Source organism: Ochlerotatus camptorhynchus, unplaced genomic scaffold (assembly GCF_037179485.1).
Source record: "Ochlerotatus camptorhynchus isolate MF236.1 unplaced genomic scaffold, CSIRO-AGI_Acam_v1.1 ptg000316l, whole genome shotgun sequence".
NCBI lineage: Eukaryota > Metazoa > Arthropoda > Insecta > Diptera > Culicidae > Ochlerotatus > Ochlerotatus camptorhynchus.
In genome coordinates, this window is record NW_027040804.1 from 2,594,339 (window position 1) to 2,614,202 (window position 19,864).

At 40.8% G+C, this 19,864-nt stretch overlaps 1 protein-coding gene across 5 annotated transcripts in view; it reads right to left on the reverse strand.

Moving 5' to 3' along the window:
• Positions 1 to 10,539: 10,539 nt before the first annotated feature.
• nompC (no mechanoreceptor potential C) overlaps positions 10,540 to 19,864 on the reverse strand; it is a 227,632-nt gene continuing 218,307 nt past the window's right edge. For 3 of the 5 annotated variants that reach the window (XM_065229543.1, XM_065229546.1, XM_065229542.1), the window contains 2 exons: positions 12,192 to 12,324; positions 10,540 to 11,170 (listed from right to left, as the gene is read on the reverse strand). In XM_065229543.1, coding sequence (XP_065085615.1) covers positions 10,923 to 11,170; positions 12,192 to 12,324 — 381 coding nt within the window. In that variant the 3' untranslated portion in view covers positions 10,540 to 10,922. The remainder of the gene's footprint in view (positions 11,171 to 12,191; positions 12,325 to 19,864) is intronic. The other 2 variants (XM_065229544.1, XM_065229545.1) reach the window with 1 other exon arrangement.

The window sequence follows — 19,864 nt, forward strand, 5'->3', positions numbered from 1 at the left end:
CATAAGTTAGGATTATTGTGGTTATAGCTAATGGAATATATTATATTTTAGATGGTTTACAACATTGTGCAGATGAACTCGTTCCTAGAAAGCTACCTAATCAACTTGAAACGAATTCTCATCTCCACAAAAAATGTAAAATAAATCGACTTAGTGAAACAAGCTGGACGAGAAAGCAGCGGAACACCAACGTGAAGATGCCAAGGATGGTGACCATCTGGAACAAATTCGGAGGATATTAAACGAGTAATTCCAGTAAAGAATAAAATGTTTCATAATTTAGTTGTGATGTGAACTTTTAATGGTTAACTGTTAATGAAAAAAATCTTACAGTTACTCCCAGTCGAGCTCCCAGCTTTATTAGGCTTCTATATTAAATTTAAAAAGGTTAGAAAAGTCAACAATGTTTTGTCGGTAGGTACGGCTAAATCTTCATCTTGGTTGACCCACGAAACGCTATAAATTGTATGCTTCGTTGAAATGCCTGGCGGTGGTGGTGCAACGGAAGCCGATCCCAGTGGTACGGATATCGGATCGTCGCCTTCGATCTTGATATTCACCGATTCCACATTGATCGAGCCATTCTAATTCATCAAAACGGATTGTACAGCTTCTCAACTGTTCGCAGGGTTGGTCCCGAATTGTCAATTTTCACATTCACATTGAATCTGAAACAAGCATTAACAATATAGTCCTATATGAAACACGCTTGAATGGCATAAAGTTTACCTTATTACATCACGATTGATTCCATATTCGTTGAAGATTTCATCGATGCTCATCAGCAAGTCTACGCTTTGGATCTGGTGGCTCGGCATTGTTCTTTTTAGCTTCATCCTTTAGCATTCGCTGGCCGATGCGGAACTTTTCTTTTATCTTTTCCTTCAAAAAATCCATCTTTATCGCTTCGACCAACATTACGTTCTTGGGTTCCCACTACTGGATCTGCATTAGCACTGAAACTCATGTATTCGATCGACATCTTAAATTCAACCACCTGTAGATTCTCGAACTCCAACTTTTTTACTCCACCGAGAATCTTGTGTCCGACCGTTCCCTGGAGGAGGCAAAAATATTATTTTTAGGCGCCCGTTTCAAGGACAAACCTGCACACAAACAAATAAAAAGGAGCCGCAGGAGGATCTGTCATTATCAGCGTTATGTTATGATTGAGGATATGGTTGCCAGTAAATATATTTCTTCGGTTGTAGTTTTGACAGCTCGGTCAATAGGACGAAACAGACACAATGTGGTAGAGTGACTTACCCCCTGAAGTAAATACGTATCATCACTCCCGATCGCAACTCTAGCTCCTTCAAGGCCCTGTGGGAATGATTAATTCATTCATCGTTGTTTTAAATGAGACCAATGTTACCTCTTCACCTCTCCAAGTCGAAAGAAAGGATGCTCGGTTATATTTTAATCTAGATCAATGCATTCACTGTCGTGAGTCATGTGTTCGATGATTACTATTTAAATTAATTAGACTTAGAAACACAAATAAAAAAGGGTCGAGCTTGGGATTGAACTCACGACCTTCTACTTGGTAAGCGGAAACGGTAACCACTACCCTACTGATTTATTCTAGTTGTTAGACTAAACCAGTGTTGTCTAATAATGAATCTAATACGTCGTTTATGAAGCATTTACAAATTATGTGATTACACCATGGACGAATAGTGGTATAAGAGCTATTTTCCTGACTGTATTCACCTTTATACAGCAATATTGTAAAGCAATGCAATGAAATCTAAAAATGGAGCTAGAAAACATTTATAAGACGTATTATAAGCATTTTATTAAATCAATTGAAAACAGTCGAATTAAAGCGACAATGTATGTGCAATAACACTTATTTAGTTTGTTATTAGATCAAACTTCTGGTTCTGAATCAGGAAGACAGTCAACGTTTATTAAGCTTTTAATAAGTAAATTAATCATATCAGAGCAAACGGCGGAATAAAGGCGCATCTATCGATCTCAATGAGCTTTTTCAGCACATAATTCGACATCCTGTTTTATTCAGCATTGTACACTGTTATACAGTATATTCAATGTGAGCATTTATTCAATGTGTATGCTTATTTGTGACTTTGAATTGCTTGTTGGGCGTTGCTGTTGCAACAGCTGTGTGCTTTGAACTTGAGTGGTGATGTAGAGAAGCACATCGAAGAAATTGAAAGTCTCTACGAGCGTCTGGATTGTGCGGGGGTGGAACTGAGTGAGCTGCTGCGAATCATACTGATGTTATGGAGCTTGCCACCGTCGTTCAACAGTTTCGTCACCTCTTTAGAAAACCGTCCACAAGAGGACGTAACGATGGATTTGGTTGTGGCTCGAATGCGGGACGAATGTCAAAAGCGAGCGAGTCAGCCGGGAGGCAGCAGTAAGGAGGACCGTGCTCTGAAAGCAGAAATTAAACCGAAGAATGACAAACGAAAGTGTTTCTTCTGTAACATGCCGGGTCATCTGCGAATGAACTGCCGGAAGATTCTGGCTGCCAAGAAGGAGGAGAAAGCCAGTAATTATGCGCCTAAATCCGGCGAACAGCAAGCGAAGCAAGTTCAAGCGACGCCGAAACCGGTGGAGCAGCCCTCGGAGCAACCATCAACAAGTTCGATCACGGTACAGGGTGCTGTGTGTATCATCGCAGATGGAGCAATTCCAGGAGCCTGGACGGTGGACATAGGCTGCACGTGCCACATGACAAACGACCGTGAGTTTTTCAATGAGTTTAAACGGGAAGTAATTGTCGATGTGTGTTCGGCGTAAATGGTGAAGGAAATCGTATCGCAATCAGATTGGAGAACGTTTTGTACGTGCCGTCGCTGAAGGGTGGCCTAAATATGTGATGACCGTAATCGACGATTTTAGCAGATTTTGCGTGGTTTACCTGCTAAAATCAAAGGCTGAGGCGGCAGACAAGATTCGTCAGTATGTACGGTGGACTGAAAACGTTTTTGGCCGAAAGCCTCGGGCCATTAGATCGGACGGCGGAGGTGAATACACCGGACACGAGTTGCAGAACTTCTATAAAGCAGAAGCCATCGATACACAGTTTACGGTTCCCTACTCTCCCCAACAGAATGGGGTAGTGGAACGAAAAAACCGTTCTCTTCAAGAGATGGCCAATAATGCATGCATGCTTTTGGACGTGGATTTGCCGAGAGGCGGTGTTGACGGCAGCTTACATTCAGAACAAAATGCCTTCCCGTGCCGTCGATCGCACACCCTACGAAATGTGGACTGGATCGAAGCCAGCCTTGATTCAATTCAGGGTATTCAGGTGTGATGCATACGTCCACATTCCAGACAACAAATGGAAGAAGTTCGACCCCAAAGCGAAGAAGCTCGTGATCGTTGGATATTCGGACCACCATAAAGGCTTTCGGTTTCTTGATCGAGAGGCGGACCGGATTTGGATTAGCTGAGATGCACGTTTTATGGAGCTGCACAATGGTTCGGAGCAGACGTGCGATGAGGACCGAAAGCAGCGAGATGTTCCTGAGGAGAAGGCAGCTGATAATGGATGTGAAGTAGTGATGAATCGTGGTCAACGTAAAAAAGTAGTGATCGAAGAAGAAGCTAATGAAGAATCAGTGTATGAAGACGCCAACGAATCGGATTAAAGTGATTTCCTGGGTTTCGAACAGGACGATGATGAAGAAGAAGAAATTCAAAACAGTGGACATATTGACAATTAGGGCCCATGCATTAAATATGTCACGCTAAATCGAGCAAAAAATTACCCCTCCCCTTACCCCTCGTGACGTTTTTCCTATACCCAATGCATTGCTTGTCACAAAATCTTAGACACTCCCCACCCTCCTTAGAGCGTGACATAATATATGCATCAACCCTTATGTGGTAGGACTTGTGTGTCATGATGAAGAGCCGGATGATTACCGGCAGGCATTGGCTATACCTGAGTGGAACAGTGCTATGAAGGACGAAATGAGAGCCCATGAACATAACGGCACATGGGAACTCGCGAGTTTGCCGATCGGGAAGCAAGTGATTGGTGCAAAATGGGTGGTAAAACATAAGGCTAGGATTGTATCACAAGGCTAAACACAGCGGTTCGGAGTGGATTACACTGACGTATTTGCTCCGGTGACGCGGCAAACGACGCTGCGCGTGTTGCTGGCTATTGCAGGAAAGAACGACCTAGTTTTGAAACAGTATGACGTCAAAACTGCGTATTTAAACGGCACTGTGGATGAAGAACTTTACATGCGCCAGCCACCGGGTTTTGCGGCAAGTGGACAGGAGGAGTTAGTGTGCAGGCTTAAGAAGAGTATCTACGGTCTGCGTCAGTCGCGAGATGCTGGAACAAAGCTTTGGACAGTGTACTTCGTGATCTTCGGTTCCAGCAGTGTGATTCGGACTCCTGTCTTTATGTTCGGCGTAGTGGAACCGTCACAGTGTATATATTGGTGTATGTAGACGATTTGATAATAGGTTGCACGGACGAGGACGATCCCAACCGAGTGTACAGTGATCTCCAAGGCAAATTCGACATTACTCGGTCCAGTGCGATTTTTCTTGGGTTTTGAAGTAGAGCGAGAAGATGGCTTCTATTAGTTGTGGCTTACTTCGTATCTCGAGCAGTTAGTTTCCAAGTTCGGGATGAACGATGCGGCACCAGTGAAAACTCCAATCAACCCCGGTTACATCACGGTCAACAGTGACAGTAAGCTGTTACCTGATACAACACCCCAAGTAACCAAAAGTTCCGCATTCAACGATTAAAATCACTTCCAAGTTCCGTAAAGTTCAAATAAAGTTCCGACAGAACTTTCAAGTTCCATAAAGTTCAAATAAAGTTCCGACAGAACTTTCAAGCCACATGAAGCAATCCGTACAAGTCTTCGTTACACGCAAACCAAACATCTATTACAATGAATATTAGTTCCGTTTCCTATCATCCTCTGTTCATGAACATCGCAACGAATGTTAGAAATTGACCATGCAGGCGATGTAATGGTTTTTTGTCTTTTTTTTATTTCGTGTTCCATCTACGCTTTCGACTATACCAGTAAGCTTGTAGAACGACGCACACACTTATCTCGAATCTCTCCAGCAGAAAAAGCATACGAAGTCGAGCATGCGAGAAAATGAGCGCTTCATGTTTGCTTTTAGGCTAACCATATTCAGAAGCATGGATAGAGCAGTGGAGAAAGCACAGGTCTGATAGTCGCAACGTCCGTGGTTCGAGTCCAGTCGGCAACCTTTTTCCTATTTTTTTCGACATAATCAATTTCACTCACTAATACACTCCACATTTTTCGGTCTCCAATTTTCTTACATCGGACCGCAGCTAGGTATATCGCATCCTCGGTTCATGCGGTCTCCACTAACATCCTCTGATGATGAATCACACATAATTGTAAGCGAATCTTACATCCCCCGGTTGGTTGTAGTAACAAAATGTAATGTACGTAAATATTAAATGATCCGCCCGAATAAATCATAATTATTATATTTATGCAGTGCATCAACATTCTATCCAAACATAAAATAATAATTAAAAAGTAATTTCCTGGATTCGAACCCGTGTATTTGGCATGCGATCTACTAACGCTAACCACTGCGCCACAAATGTGTTGGAATACCACGCGGGCAAATACCAATTTAAAATTCATCAAGGTGTTGTGTTTCGTATTCAAGTCAGTCAGCTGGCACTGAAAACTCCAACAGTAGGCGGGAAAACAGCTCACTTTAATATATTTCAGATGACGCAGCGGTTCGTGCTGTGGGGCTCTCTCACGCTGAAAGGACTGGGTTTAATTCTTCAAACAGCTCCAATAATTCTACTTACTAATGCTGTGATAAATCAATACACATTAATACCTGCCTTTAGAAATAACTTTCATAAAAGTGCGAACTAAACATAGAATTGGTGTAGAGGACAAAAACCTTTTTTTAATTTATTTTCTAAAAGTTCCGTTCAAGTTCCGCCAGAAGCTGCTTAGAATGCTCTTCAATTACCGGAACTTTCAAGTTCTTATAACGACTTAAAAATGAGGCTGCTTAGAATTCTGAAGACCATCACCAACTAAGCTGCTTAAGCCACAAATAGCCTTTTATCAGAACTTTATGTTACTTGGGATGTTACCGTAGTCTGGTGGGAGCGTTACTTCATTTAGTGGTGAATGCACGACCGGATGTTTCTATAAGTGTGAGACTGTTGGGAAGAAAAGTGAATGAGCCGAACCAAAGCGACTGGGCGAAGTGCCGGAAACTGAAGTTCAGTCCCGGGAAGGCCTGGAAATTGATCAGGTACTCGGACTCAGAATGGGCGGGTGAACAGCGAATGAGAAAGCCCACTTCTGGGATTGTATTTTTCTTGGGTGGAGGTCCTATCAGTTGGACTAGTAAGGGTTAGGATTCCGTAGCTTCGTACCATCGCTTGAGGAAGAGTACAATGCGCTATCCGTAGAGTGCCAAGAAGCCATCTGGATTAGACGATTGCTAAAGGATCTGGGTGAGCCCCAAAATGAAGCGACAATTCTTTTCCAAGACAATCAGGGTGCATATGTTTTGCGAAGGCGAAGCGTGCAAGCGGCAGAATGAAGCATATTGAAACCAAGAGTCATTTAATCAGGGAGTTGTGTGAGCGTAAGACCATCGTGTTGACATACTGCCCTTCAAGCGGCGCCGGTGGTGTAGTGGTAAGCGTAATTGCCTCTCACCCCAGCATACATGGGTTCAATCCCAGTCGGCGCCGCCGGGATGTTCTGAGGCATAACATCTCTGATCACACCTTCCTTCGGAAGGGAAGTAAAGCCGTTGGTCCCCGGTTCATGAGTTGATGGGTCGATAGGTAGGATCCAGGTGTTAGTGGTAATTCAGGAGGAGTGTGGAAGTTGTTCCTTTTCTTGAGTAGCACGCGTCTTTGAGTTTTTTCGCTGATATCCGTTTTTCCATCGCAATCTGCTTACAAAAACAAGCATCAAACGACATGAAGGTCCGATCATTCGAAATCAAATGGGAAAAATTAAGTGACAACACACTATCACGTCTGGAAGGTCTCCACACATAAAAAAATTCTGAATTTTAACTATCGCGTAAAATCTCCCTTCGTTCAATTTTGTGCTATACTTGGCATAAACAGCGAAATCGTCTACTAGCTTGCATACAATATTGCTAGTTTATGCGATATTGCGCTTAAATTTACACGAAATATCGCATAAATTAATGCCAAATCTAGCGTTAATTTTATGTGCGCTATATCTCGCAGAAATTTACATGAATTTTTCGAACGGTGCAGGAGTTCAAACTGAAAAACGCTTCTGATCAGATCCCGAGAGAGCTGCGACTAAAGAAATTGGAAATGAGTGGACAAATCAATTGCATTGTTGATCAACTACACGGTAAGAAAAAATACTCAAAATTAAGTTTAAAAAAAACTCAACGTTGGGTTCTATCATTTGAGGTCCGCCGTTGAGTGAATCAGAAAAGCGGCGTTGGTTAAAATTTACTCAACTATTGAGTAATAATAAATTAACTCAAATATAAGTTTATTTTCATTGAGGTTGCTTTTATGCGCCTTTAACCATTTCATTTTCACAAGCGTTGAGAGACGAGTGGTCAACACACGGGCCCCGTAATCTCAACGTCCATGGTTCGGTTCCAGTCTGCTCCGTTTTATTATTTTTTTTGTCAACTTGGTCAACGCCAGGATTACTCAAAATTGAGTTTTCTTCTTTAACTTAATTTTACCTAGCCCCACGGAAGCCACGTGATGAGTGAAAGGAACTCAATTTTGGGTACTTTTTTCTTACCGTGTAAGGGCGATAGACACATTCATTCGCGCCGATACACCGTTCGAAAAATTCATGTAAATTTCTGCGAGATATAGCGCACATAAAATTAACTCTACATTTGGCATAAATTTACGCGCAATATCGCATAAATTAGCAATATTGTATGCAAGCTTGTAAACGATTTCGCTGTTTATGCCAAGTATAGCTCAAAATAAAACGAAGGGAGATTTTACGCGATAGTTAAAATTCAGAAATTTTTTCTGTGTACTATGGAAGCGGTTGCAAAGAATGTTTTGCAGAAGTTTCCATGTTTGGAAATACATGATAATGACGGATTCACAGATGGGTTGAGTTATGTTGTAACAAAACACAAGTTGATAAACAGAAACTCCTACCTTAATCGATTCAAAGACGCAAACGTACTACCTGCAACACCCAAAAAATAGAAACATCAGACCAGGAACGTTAAAGGAGTATTGGTCAAAAACATCTATAGAATGTACCAAGGAGATTCTATCCAAATTGCGACGTGATGAACCAAGTCTGCTAACAACTGGAATCATCCCAAGCATTCGTAAGACAGCCGGTCTGATTTTTCCATGTGAGTAGTGTCAATGGAGAACTAGTCACTAGCAGAAAATCAGAGCGCTTGGTTGAAAACCCACCGAGACAAAGCGGTGGGTTGAACTCAGTGGGTAACGCGTTCTTCGGGGGAAAGCTGTACGCCGCTTTGAAATGTAGACACCAGGGGGTAAGTCACTCTACCACATTGTGTCTGTTTCGTCCTATTGACCGAGCTGTCAAAACTACAACCGAAGAAATATATTTACTGGCAACCATATCCTCAATCATAACATAACGCTGATAATGACAGATCCTCCTGCGGCTCCTTTTTATTTGTTTGTGTGCAGGTTTGTCCTTGAAACGGGCGCCTAAAAATAATATTTTTGCCTCCTCCAGGGAACGGTCGGACACAAGATTCTCGGTGGAGTAAAAAAGTTGGAGTTCGAGAATCTACAGGTGGTTGAATTTAAGATGTCGATCGAATACATGAGTTTCAGTGCTAATGCAGATCCAGTAGTGGGAACCCAAGAACGTAATGTTGGTCGAAGCGATAAAGATGGATTTTTTGAAGGAAAAGATAAAAGAAAAGTTCCGCATCGGCCAGCGAATGCTAAAGGATGAAGCTAAAAAGAACAATGCCGAGCCACCAGATCCAAAGCGTAGACTTGCTGATGAGCATCGATGAAATCTTCAACGAATATGGAATCAATCGTGATGTAATAAGGTAAACTTTATGCCACTCAAGCGTTATTCATATAGGACTATATTTTTAATGCTTGTTTCAGATTCAATTTGAATGTGAAAATTGACAATTCGGGACCAACCCTGCGAACAGTTGAGAAGCTGTACAATCCGTTTTGATGAATTAGAATGGCTCGATCAATGTGGAATCGGTGAATATCAAGATCGAAGGCGACGATCCGATATCCGTACCACTGGGATCGGCTTCCGTTGCACCACCACCGCCAGGCATTTCAACGAAGCATACAATTTATAGCGTTTCGTGGGTCAACCAAGATGAAGATTTAGCCGTACCTACCGACAAAACATTGTTGACTTTTCTAACCTTTTTAAATTTAATATGGAAGCCTAATAAAGCTGGGAGCTCGACTGGGAGTAACTGTAAGATTTTTTTCATTAACAGTTAACCATTAAAAGTTCTCATCACAACTAAATTATGAAACATTTTATTCTTTACTGGAATTACTCGTTTAATATCCTCCGAATTTGTTCCAGATGGTCACCATCCTTGGCATCTTCACGTTGGTGTTCCGCTGCTTTCTCGTCCAGCTTGTTTCACTAAGTCGATTTATTTTACATTTTTTGTGGAGATAAGAATTCGTTTCAAGTTGATTAGGTAGCTTTCTAGGAACGAGTTCATCTGCACAATGTTGTAAACCATCTAAAATATAATATATTCCATTAGCTATAACCACAATAATCCTAACTTATGAGATCTAACGCTTACCTGCTAGATTCCCAAAATATGTCCTGACAATGCTCCTATCTCTAAACCGTTCAAATAAACAGCCGTACGTCCGTAAAGAGCAACTCAGGGAAAGCGAAGCCAAACGCGCTGAAGATGAAATGAAATTCTGATACCTGTCCCCCGGTAGAAAATTCGACAAATTTGGAATGCCACCGCAACAGCAGCAACAACTGGTGGCAGAGAATAATTCACTGTTCTATTTGAAGCGATTGGGCCTTGGAAGAAAACAAACAACTAAATTGGCGTTGACGGCACCGTCGAAAAATTTGCTCTCCCAGCAAATTTAGACAGTTTCTTATGGGGACTTTCGGTGGAGTAAAAGGATAGTACAAAGTCCGCCATGTTTCACGTACAGTCTGACGTTTGCTTATGGATTTTCTCATAGGAGTAAAGAGCTATAGAGTCGCCGTCAACGCCAATTGATCAACAAACGTAAAAATTAATGGCAGTGGTGCCAGAATTCATGAAAACATCAGCTTTTCATGCGACGGACGCGTGTTAGTGGGTGTTTGAAGTGTGTCGAAGTGTGTTTTTGTGGGTGTTAGCACAAGGTGGCAGAGTGACTTACCCCCTGGTAGACACTGAAATAATCATTTGTGATATCGAGAAAAAAAAGTCCCATTTCATCGAATTAATTATAAAATATATTTTTCTCATCTTGCTCTTCAAAATGTACATTTTTTTACAGCAAATTTTACAAATTTTCCTAGCGCTGCCCTCAATGGAACCAACTTTATATACAAGAAAGACCTTTACCTAACCTATTCCGCATCATTTGAATTCATAAATGACGGACGTTAAAACTATGTAGCTCAAAAATTTAGAAACTTTTCCAAAAGAACGAACCTGAAGCACTTTCTCATCGATTAACCTCGAACTTCCTCTTATATGCAACTATGTACAAGCGAAACGGACTGATATTTACAAATGACCTATCACCAGAATTCTAGTATTTGAACGCACAAAGCCCCGCAAAACGAGTGCTTCGTCGATGATTGAATACAAAAACCTATCATTTTGTTGCTGCGTCTAAGTCTCTCTCTAGCAGTCGTCCAGATGCTGGTAGGTGGCTGCTGTCCGTTCCTCCTACCCCGCCACCGTTAAACCTGATTGGCATTCACGTTGTTGCCCATCTGCTGGTTGTTGCCCTCGTTGACCATCGAACGGTTGTCACCCTCCGAGTCCTTCACGGAGCCACCATCCTCGGAATCGATGCCCACCAGCTCTCGGTACTTTTTGGAGATTTCTGCCCAATCGGCAACGTTCTCGATTCGGGTCGTATTGGCAGTGGTGAAACTGACTTGCGAGCCGAGGGGAGACAGATGCATGGCGGACAGAGCGGTGGAGTCTGTGGTCGGTTGTTGGGTTGTTGGATCAATGTAGGACACGACGGAAGACCGACGACGACGACGAGTGAGAGGATGAGAATAGAATGGGGGGAATGTTAGTAGATGGTCACTTTGGAAATTGGTGGATCCAAGAATGACGTAACCGATTTTCATCTCTAGAAAGTTTACAGCCGTGCAGTAAACTTTCCAAATTTTGAAACCTTTCCAATCGATCTTGTTTGGTGACATCATTCAAGGATTCATCAACACACAAAATTAAAAGTGGCTTTTTTTCAGCTTCATTTGCGGGAAGCTGGCTTTAAGTACACAGCAAAAAATAAATTTTAATATTACATCCAAGAGGATGCACTTCAATCATGTCGAAAATCTCATGTAATTTGTATGGCCTCAAAAATAAACAAATGCAGTAAAGCAGCGTTATGTCAGTTCATGCATTGTATTAATGATAATTTTGTCCTACACCATATTTTCGACACGATTGAAGTGCATCAGATTTCAAAATTAATTTTTTGCTGTGTAGGATAAAAGGCACGTCTCAATTTTGTGTGCAACGAAAAAGGATAATCAAATCAATCAACCAAATGCTAAGCCTAGCTAGAGACTAGTTACTAGTTACTGTTTTTAAGAATGCTAGAAGAATACGAAAGTTAAATTATTCAATACACTGAAAATAGAAGAAACCAAATATACATACGATTCAAATCTACCTAAATCTAGTTCAAAAGCATTAATTAGATGTTTTTTCTTTAATTCAAATCAGCAAGACGCAACGTTACCAGATCTAATTATAAGAGCATACTTTCTACTCTGCAGGAAATCCTCACTTATAAACTCAGATAGAAAAAGTGGAAAATTTAAACAAATTTTCGAAGAAGAAAAAAAAAATAATCAAAAAAACTTCATGAAAAATACTTCTCAAAAATCAAAACAAAACAAAAAATAGATTCTCCGGGTTAGCCGAAGGTAGAAAGGCAAGAGGTACAACTACGGCCAGCTGCATGCTATCAAACACGTGCACACCTTTAGGAGCCACCTGACCTTTCTTCACTTTCGACAACCATTTGGCACCGGCTTTCGAGCGGGGGCTTTGCTGGCCCCGGTGGAGGTTCATCATCTGCACCAGCGACGGGCGTTTCTTCTTGATCAGTTTGGCCTTTGGCGGGCGAAGGGGGTCGAGGTGAGTTGGATTTTGATCATGATGGGAATGGTGAGAGAAGAGGTTCAATTTGTTAGTATGATGTATTACTGTAAGCTTAGAAATTTGATGACGCTTTGCTTTCGATTCCCATAACCGGTGCTGAGGTGAAGATCTCAAACTGTTGTCTCAAACTTGGAACAATTGAACAGTATGGGAATCGAAAGATTGTGGTTGTTTGGTTTCAACAGATGCTGCAGTCACTACACCGGGGGAAGTCAAAATGTCTGATCGCAAAAATCAATTGAGTTGTTGTTTTTAAATGTTGCTAATTTATTTATAAAGGGTGATACGGTCAAAATTTGGTCAATATCAACTTGACGTATTTCTTTCAATTTTGCATTTAAAAAACCTGAACACCCCTCATTTTGAAGGTGTGTGTGTGTAGAATGTTGCTCCTATTTTGATTTTGGAATTCACTCTTCAGTTGTCAAAATGCCGTCCAAGCAAGAAGAGCAGCGTATCAAAATTTTGCTCGCGCATCGCGAAAATCCGAGCTACTCGCACGCAAAGTTGGCAAAATCGCTAAAAGTTGCCAAATCAACCGTTACAAATGTAATTAAAGTGTTTGGGGAACGTTTGTCGACAGCCAGGAAGTCTGGATCGGGGGGAAATCGAAAACCGGAAGCCGCTGAGACGACAAAGAGAGTTGCCGGTACTTTCAAGCGAAACCCTAACCTCTCTCTCCGAGATGTCGCAAATAAGCTGGGTGTATCGTCTACAACCGTGCATCGAGCCAAAAAACGAGCCGGATTATCGACTTACAAGAAGGTAGTGACTCCAAATCGCGATGATAAACAAAATACGACGGCCAAAGCGCGATCCCGGAGGCTGTACACGACGATGCTGACGAAGTTTGACTGCGTGGTAATGGACGACGAAACCTAGGTCAAAGCCGACTACAAGCAGCTTCCGGGACAGAAGTTTTATACGGCAAAAGGAAGGGGAAAGGTAGCAGATGTTTTCAAGCACATGAAACTGTCAAAGTTCGCAAAGAAATATCTGGTTTGGCAAGCCATCTGTACCTGTGGCTTGAAAAGCAGCATTTTCATAGCTTCCGGGACTGTCAACCAAGAAATTTACGTGAAAGAGTGTTTGAATAAACGTCTGCTGCCTTTCCTGAAGAAACACGGTTGTTCCGTACTGTTTTGGCCGGATTTGGCATCTTGCCATTACGGTAAAAAGGCCATGGAGTGGCACGCCGCCAACAACGTGCAGGTGGTTCCCAAGGACAAGAACCCTCCCAACACGCCAGAGCTCCGCCCAATTGAGAAATACTGGGCTATTGTCAAGCGGAACCTAAAGAAGACCAAAAAAAAAACTGCTAAGGGCGAGCAGCAGTTCAAGGCAAACTGGCTTTCTGCGGCGAAGAAGGTGGACAAGGTGGCTGTACAAAATCTGATGTCAGGGGTCAAGCGTAAGGCCCGGCAATTCGGATTTGGAAAAGCGGAAGCCTAACTGAATATTTTTCCTGAATTTTATACTAATTGAACTTGAAAAAGAAATTTAATTTGATTTTTTAAATAAACGATTTCACCGATTTACACGCGTTTTCCCTTGACCAAATTTTGACCGTATCACCCTTTAATTACCTTAACCTACCCAATATTATGGACTAAATATATGCTTTTTTTAATTTCCACCAATTTATTCTAATATCATTTTTATTTAATTTATTTATTTATTTATTTATTTATTTATTTATTTATTTATTTATTTATTTATTTATTTATTTTATTTTATTTATTGTCCCAATGATTCATCTGACATATGGTTGTCTTAACACTCCGAATACGGTGGGTAAAAAACTTTACGCCGACTACGAAGCCTCCGAAAAACGTGTAACGGCAAGTTTGCAATGGCACAACTCAGCCATTTCCTAATGAATTTCAAAAATTGTGGTACCTTTAGAATTCCTAGGGTTTCTAGATGATTTTGATTGGAAAAAACTTGAAAATAGAGTCGTCTACTTTTTTAAAAAGCGAAAAGAGTTGTTACCAAGGTTGCAAAGACTCATTTCAGCTAAAACAATGTTTTTAGATGCCATGATCAAATTTTGAATTGGTAGGATACAAGAAGAGGTTGCAAAGAATGTGTTTGACATACTTAACCTGTTTATTTCACTTCATGAAAGTCACAATCAGCGATTTTTCACAAACTCACTCACTCACTCACTCACTCACTCAGCGATCAGCAAACAGCTGATTGTGACTCATAGAAAGCAAAATTTACAGGTTTTATGTTTCCAACGCATACTTTGTAACCTCTTCTTGTAAGTTACAAGTAAAACATGCCATCATACCATCTTTTGGTTTTATTATTCCGAAAAACATTATTTTAGATGAAATGAGTCTTTGCAACCTTGGTTGTTACACTTTTTTTTAGAAAGGTGTGTTTGTAGGGTTTTGCAAGTGGCGCACGATCTGTAATTTAGATTAATGAGCACAAATGTTCACAATTAGCCAGAATATAGTCATGGTTCCTATATATGGATCCTGCAGACAACGGAACGGTCCTCGAAAAATCCGGAACATCCGTAATCCATGATCCTGATCCTAGAGCGCTGCGGTTTTTTGAAAACATTAGGAACTGTGATATAAACAAATATTTGGGGTCGTGACATAAACATGTACCTGGATGGCCATGGGACCGTCCTCCGGAAGATCCGGAACATCCGTAAAAGTGGACCATCGATGAAACTGATCCTAGAGCTCCGCGTTTTTTTAAACATTAGGAACTGTGATGATAGAAAGAATTTGGGATTGTGACATAAACATGAACCTGGATGTCCATAGGACCATCCTCCGGAAGATCCGGAACATGGACCTTGATGGGTATGGTACCGTCCTCTGAAAGATCTGGAACATCCGTGAAAGTGGAAAATTCACTAAACTGATCCTAGAGCTCCGTGGTTTTCTTGAAAACGTTAGGAACTGCGATACTAGAATGAAATTGGGATCGTGACATAAACATGGACCCAGATGGCCATCGGACCGTCCTCCGCAAGATCCGAAAATTCCGTAAAAGTGGTCATTGTATGAAACTGACCCTAGAGCTCCACTTTTTTTTTTCGAAATAACTTGGAATTGTCATATATAAATTAATTTGCGGTCGTGACATAAACATGTACCTAGAAGACCATGGGACCGTCCTCCGCAAGATCTAGAACATCCTGTTAGTTGGATTCCTATGTCATGATGAATATCCTATCCATCAGAGAACTTACAAGTATCCATACCATTTGAGAAGTGTAGTATCGGATCAAATACAGAAACTTTTGGAAACGGGAATAGTAAGAGAATCTTCTTCCCCGTGGACATCATCCATATCGGTGGTTCCGAAGAAAATGGACAATTCTGGAAAACAAAAGTACATAATTGTCATCGACTATAGGAAACTCAACGAGAAGACTCCTGCAGATCGATACTCAATCCCTGAAATAAGTGAAATTCTGGATAGATTGGGCAAAGCACAGTACTTTACGGTCCTAGATCTCGCTAGTGGTTTTCACCAAATCGAAATCGATCCAAAGGACATTCCTAAGACAGCCTTCAACATTGATGGAGGTAAGTTCGAATTCGTTCGCATGCCGTTCGGGCTTAAAAACGCGTCCGCGACTTTCCAACGATTAATGGATTCTGTGCTCCGCAAGCATCTTTATATTAGATGTTTCGTCTATATGGACGACATCATAATATTTTCATGTTCTTTGGAGGAACATCTTCAAGACATTCAAAAAGTCTCACAAACTTTAAAAGATGCAAATTTAAAAGTTCAAAGTGATAAATCCGAATTCTTGAGGCACGTCGTAACGACAGAGGGGGTTAAACCTAACCCGAAAAAGGTTGAGGCAGTAAAGAATTGGCCTCTACCGAAGACACCAAAAGAATTAAAGTCTTTCCTCGGTACAATTTCTTATTATAGGAGGTTTATTTCTGGGTTTGCAAAAATTGCAAAACCACTGACCACCATGCTCCGTGGTAAAAACAAATCTATTGTTATTACCCCAGAATTTGAGAAAGCTTTTGTGCAGTTAAAAAACATTATGACTTCTGATCTTCTGCTGAGTTACCCCAATTTCGAGGAACCCTTTATTTTAACGACCGATGCTTCAAATTACGCGATCGGTGCAGTCTTGACGCAATTGGTGAACGGAAGCGAAAAGCCAATTGCATACCTCTCGAGAGCATTGACCAATGCAGAAGAAAAATACTCTGCTACAGCAAAAGAGTTGTTAGCCATTTACTTCGCAGCAAAAAAATTCCGCCCATACCTGTATGGTAGGGAATTTACTATTTATACCGATCATGAGCCACTGACTAAAGAAATCAAACTGACAGACGCGACAGGACGAGTAACGAGACAGAGACTGTATTTGGAACAGTTTGACTTCAAATTAATTTACAAACGAGGCAAACAAAACGTTGTGGCCGACGGACTCTCAAGAATCCCTCGAGCCGAATTGAATAATCAACTAGTCCTTGAAAACGAATACTATGAGAATCACCCAGCATATGACCCCGAAATTATTAACCAATTTAAATTGCAACTGATCCTTAGAGTTACTGATGACAAATCCAAATGCCCCCATATTAATGTTTCTATTTTTCCAGGTTACACGCGTCATGTATTCCATCAAACCGAATGTACCCAGAAGGATCTTCTAAAAATCCTAAGAGAATGCCTTGTTCCGGGCAGAAGTAATGGAATATTTGCCCCTGTCCAAATTATCCTATCCTGCAAGAAACTTCTTAAGGATCATTTCCTTTCTGGCATGAAAGTCCACTTTTGTAACTTAAAATTCCCCGATATCATCCCTGAGCAAGAACAAATTGATTTTATTAAGAAAAGCCACAACTTCAATCACAGAGGTTGGAGACTCACATATGAAGAGGTACAGAAGTCAGTGTTCTTTCCCGGAATGATATCTAAAATTAAAAGCTTTGTGAAATCCTGTGAAGACTGCAGATTTTCAAAGTATGAGCGTAAACCTTTCAAAATCGAGATGACTCGACGACTATATGAGAGACCATTAGAAAACATCTTTATAGATGTATATGTTAAAGAAAAGGAAAAGTTTCTCACACTCGTCGACTCATTTTCCAAATTCGCTCAAATTTACAAAATCTGCAACGAAACCTCAGATTAATTGATTGAAACATTGATCAAATACTTCAAAACTTTCGGTTTACCAAAATTGATCACTTGCGATCAAGCAACTTCATTTCGAAGCGAATTTTAAAACTTTCTTAGAAACGCAGGGTGTTGCCGTTCACTATGCTAGTAGTAGCAACAGTAATGGCATCATCGAAAGGCATATATGGCAAATCGAAACAAAATTGACGAATTGACACTCTACCAGGGTCTTCCTCTGGTGACCGCTCTTTATAACGACACAAAACATTCGACTACGGGCCTTACCCAAAGACAAATTATATTTGGCACCTCTACGTCATTGGACATAAATGACATTAACATGACGAAACAACAAGTAATTATGACGGCCAAAGACAACATTTCTTACGAGGCCAATAGACACAACGCTAAATTGAAATTAGGTAATAAGAGCTACGAAAACATTGGTACATGTAAGGAAATATTAATCAAAACAAAGGCGAAACCATCGCCTTACCACGACCGCTACAGAATGATTGAAATCCGGGCACAAGACAGAAAAACCGTTACAGACCCATCTAATATAAAAATACACAAGAAAAACATAAAAAGACCGACAGAATAACAAGACTCCCTCACTCAACTTTCCTTCCAGACTATGCTTACTTATAACAGGAGGAATGACAGACGTACACATACACGAACTAAACCACAACCCAGTAGCAGTAATACCGTTAGGACAAGCTAGGATTAGTAGTAGTTACGTCAGAATTTTACATAAAGTTGATATGCAAGAGATAGAAAAAGTTATAGACTATATAGGCATAGCAGTCACAGAAAAAGTAACCGATAACAAAATACTTGGACCCTTAATTAAAGCAAAACAAGAAAAATTGGGTAATACTTACAAGAAACTTAAACACTTGGACGTTAAAAGACAAAAAAGATGGAACAGCTTAGAAACAGCGTGGAAATACATTTCTGGAAGCCCAGATGCAGACGATTTAAAAATTATAAATACCACTACTAATCTGTTAATTGATCAAAATGATAAACAAATCCAAATAAACCAGGAATTCGAAGATAGGATAGCAAACTTAACAAAAAGCATATCAATATTAGTATCTGATCAAAATTTAATAGCAAAGGAAATAATAGATGGATTCGATTCAGTAAACTTGTTATTCAACATAGACGAATTGATTAATCAGTTAGAAATTATTGAAGAAGCAATCACCTTAGCTAGATTCAGCATCCCAAACAGCCGACTCATAACCAACGAAGAACTTCAAGCAGCACAACAATTCATAACCGACAATGGCCTCCAGATGGACCCGCTCGACAACGTTCTGGATATAGCCAGCGCATACGTCATGCACAACAGAAATTCCATAGTTTACGCCTTGAAAATTCCGCGAACTAAAGATGTCAACTATGAACTAAATTACATCCAACCAATAGTTAATAATGGTTCACGAATATACCTTCATTCAAATTATGTTCTAACAGGACCAAAATCATGGTACGTCAAAACACAGTGTCCAAAGATACGAAATTTCTACATCTGCAATAACCCACAACTGGAAGCACTAGAAGAATGTGCCCAGCAACTGTTAAATGGAAATTCAGCAACGTGCCCTATGGAAAGGGTATACGGAAACGATATTATAAAGAAGGTTAATGAATTTAATATCGTTGTAAGCAATGCAAATTTGACAATGTCATCAAACTGTTTGGCTCATCGTAAGCAACTCTTTGGATCGTTCCTCATACAATTTGCAAACTGCTCTATAAAACTAAATGGAGAGGAGTTTTCAAACTGGGACACCAGCATACCAGCCAGGTCATTTATTCCAACTATTGGATTGAAGGTAAATTCATCAAAGACAATAGATCGTATTCCTTTAGAATACTTACAGATGTACTACGTCGATCACCGGGAGCATATAAAAAAGCTCAACCTGACAACATCAAGTTTACAAGGCAACTTGGGAACGTTGAAGTGGCTATCGATTGGATCATTCTCAATAACCACACCAATTATTTTCGGAGCTATATTCGTTTGGGCTATAAGGAAATTGGCATCAGCATGCGGCAGAAATAGAAGCAACCCACCAGAGGAGGCGAACGTACAGGCGGAACAGGAAAAGGAACGCAGCTCTACTCCACCCCCCAGGCGACCGAGGTTAATTCCACAGTAGAAGAGGACCCCCAAAGACCCAGGACATAGCAGCAGAGGATCGTGAAAGCCAAGGACGGCTTTCCAGTCGACGGGGAGTAGTTAGGAAAATCCTGTTAGTTGGATTAGCCAATAGCAGCAGTTGGCGCGCAATCCAGGTGCATCACGCCATGGATTGCGCCAATAGGAAGCCGGTAGGGTAGA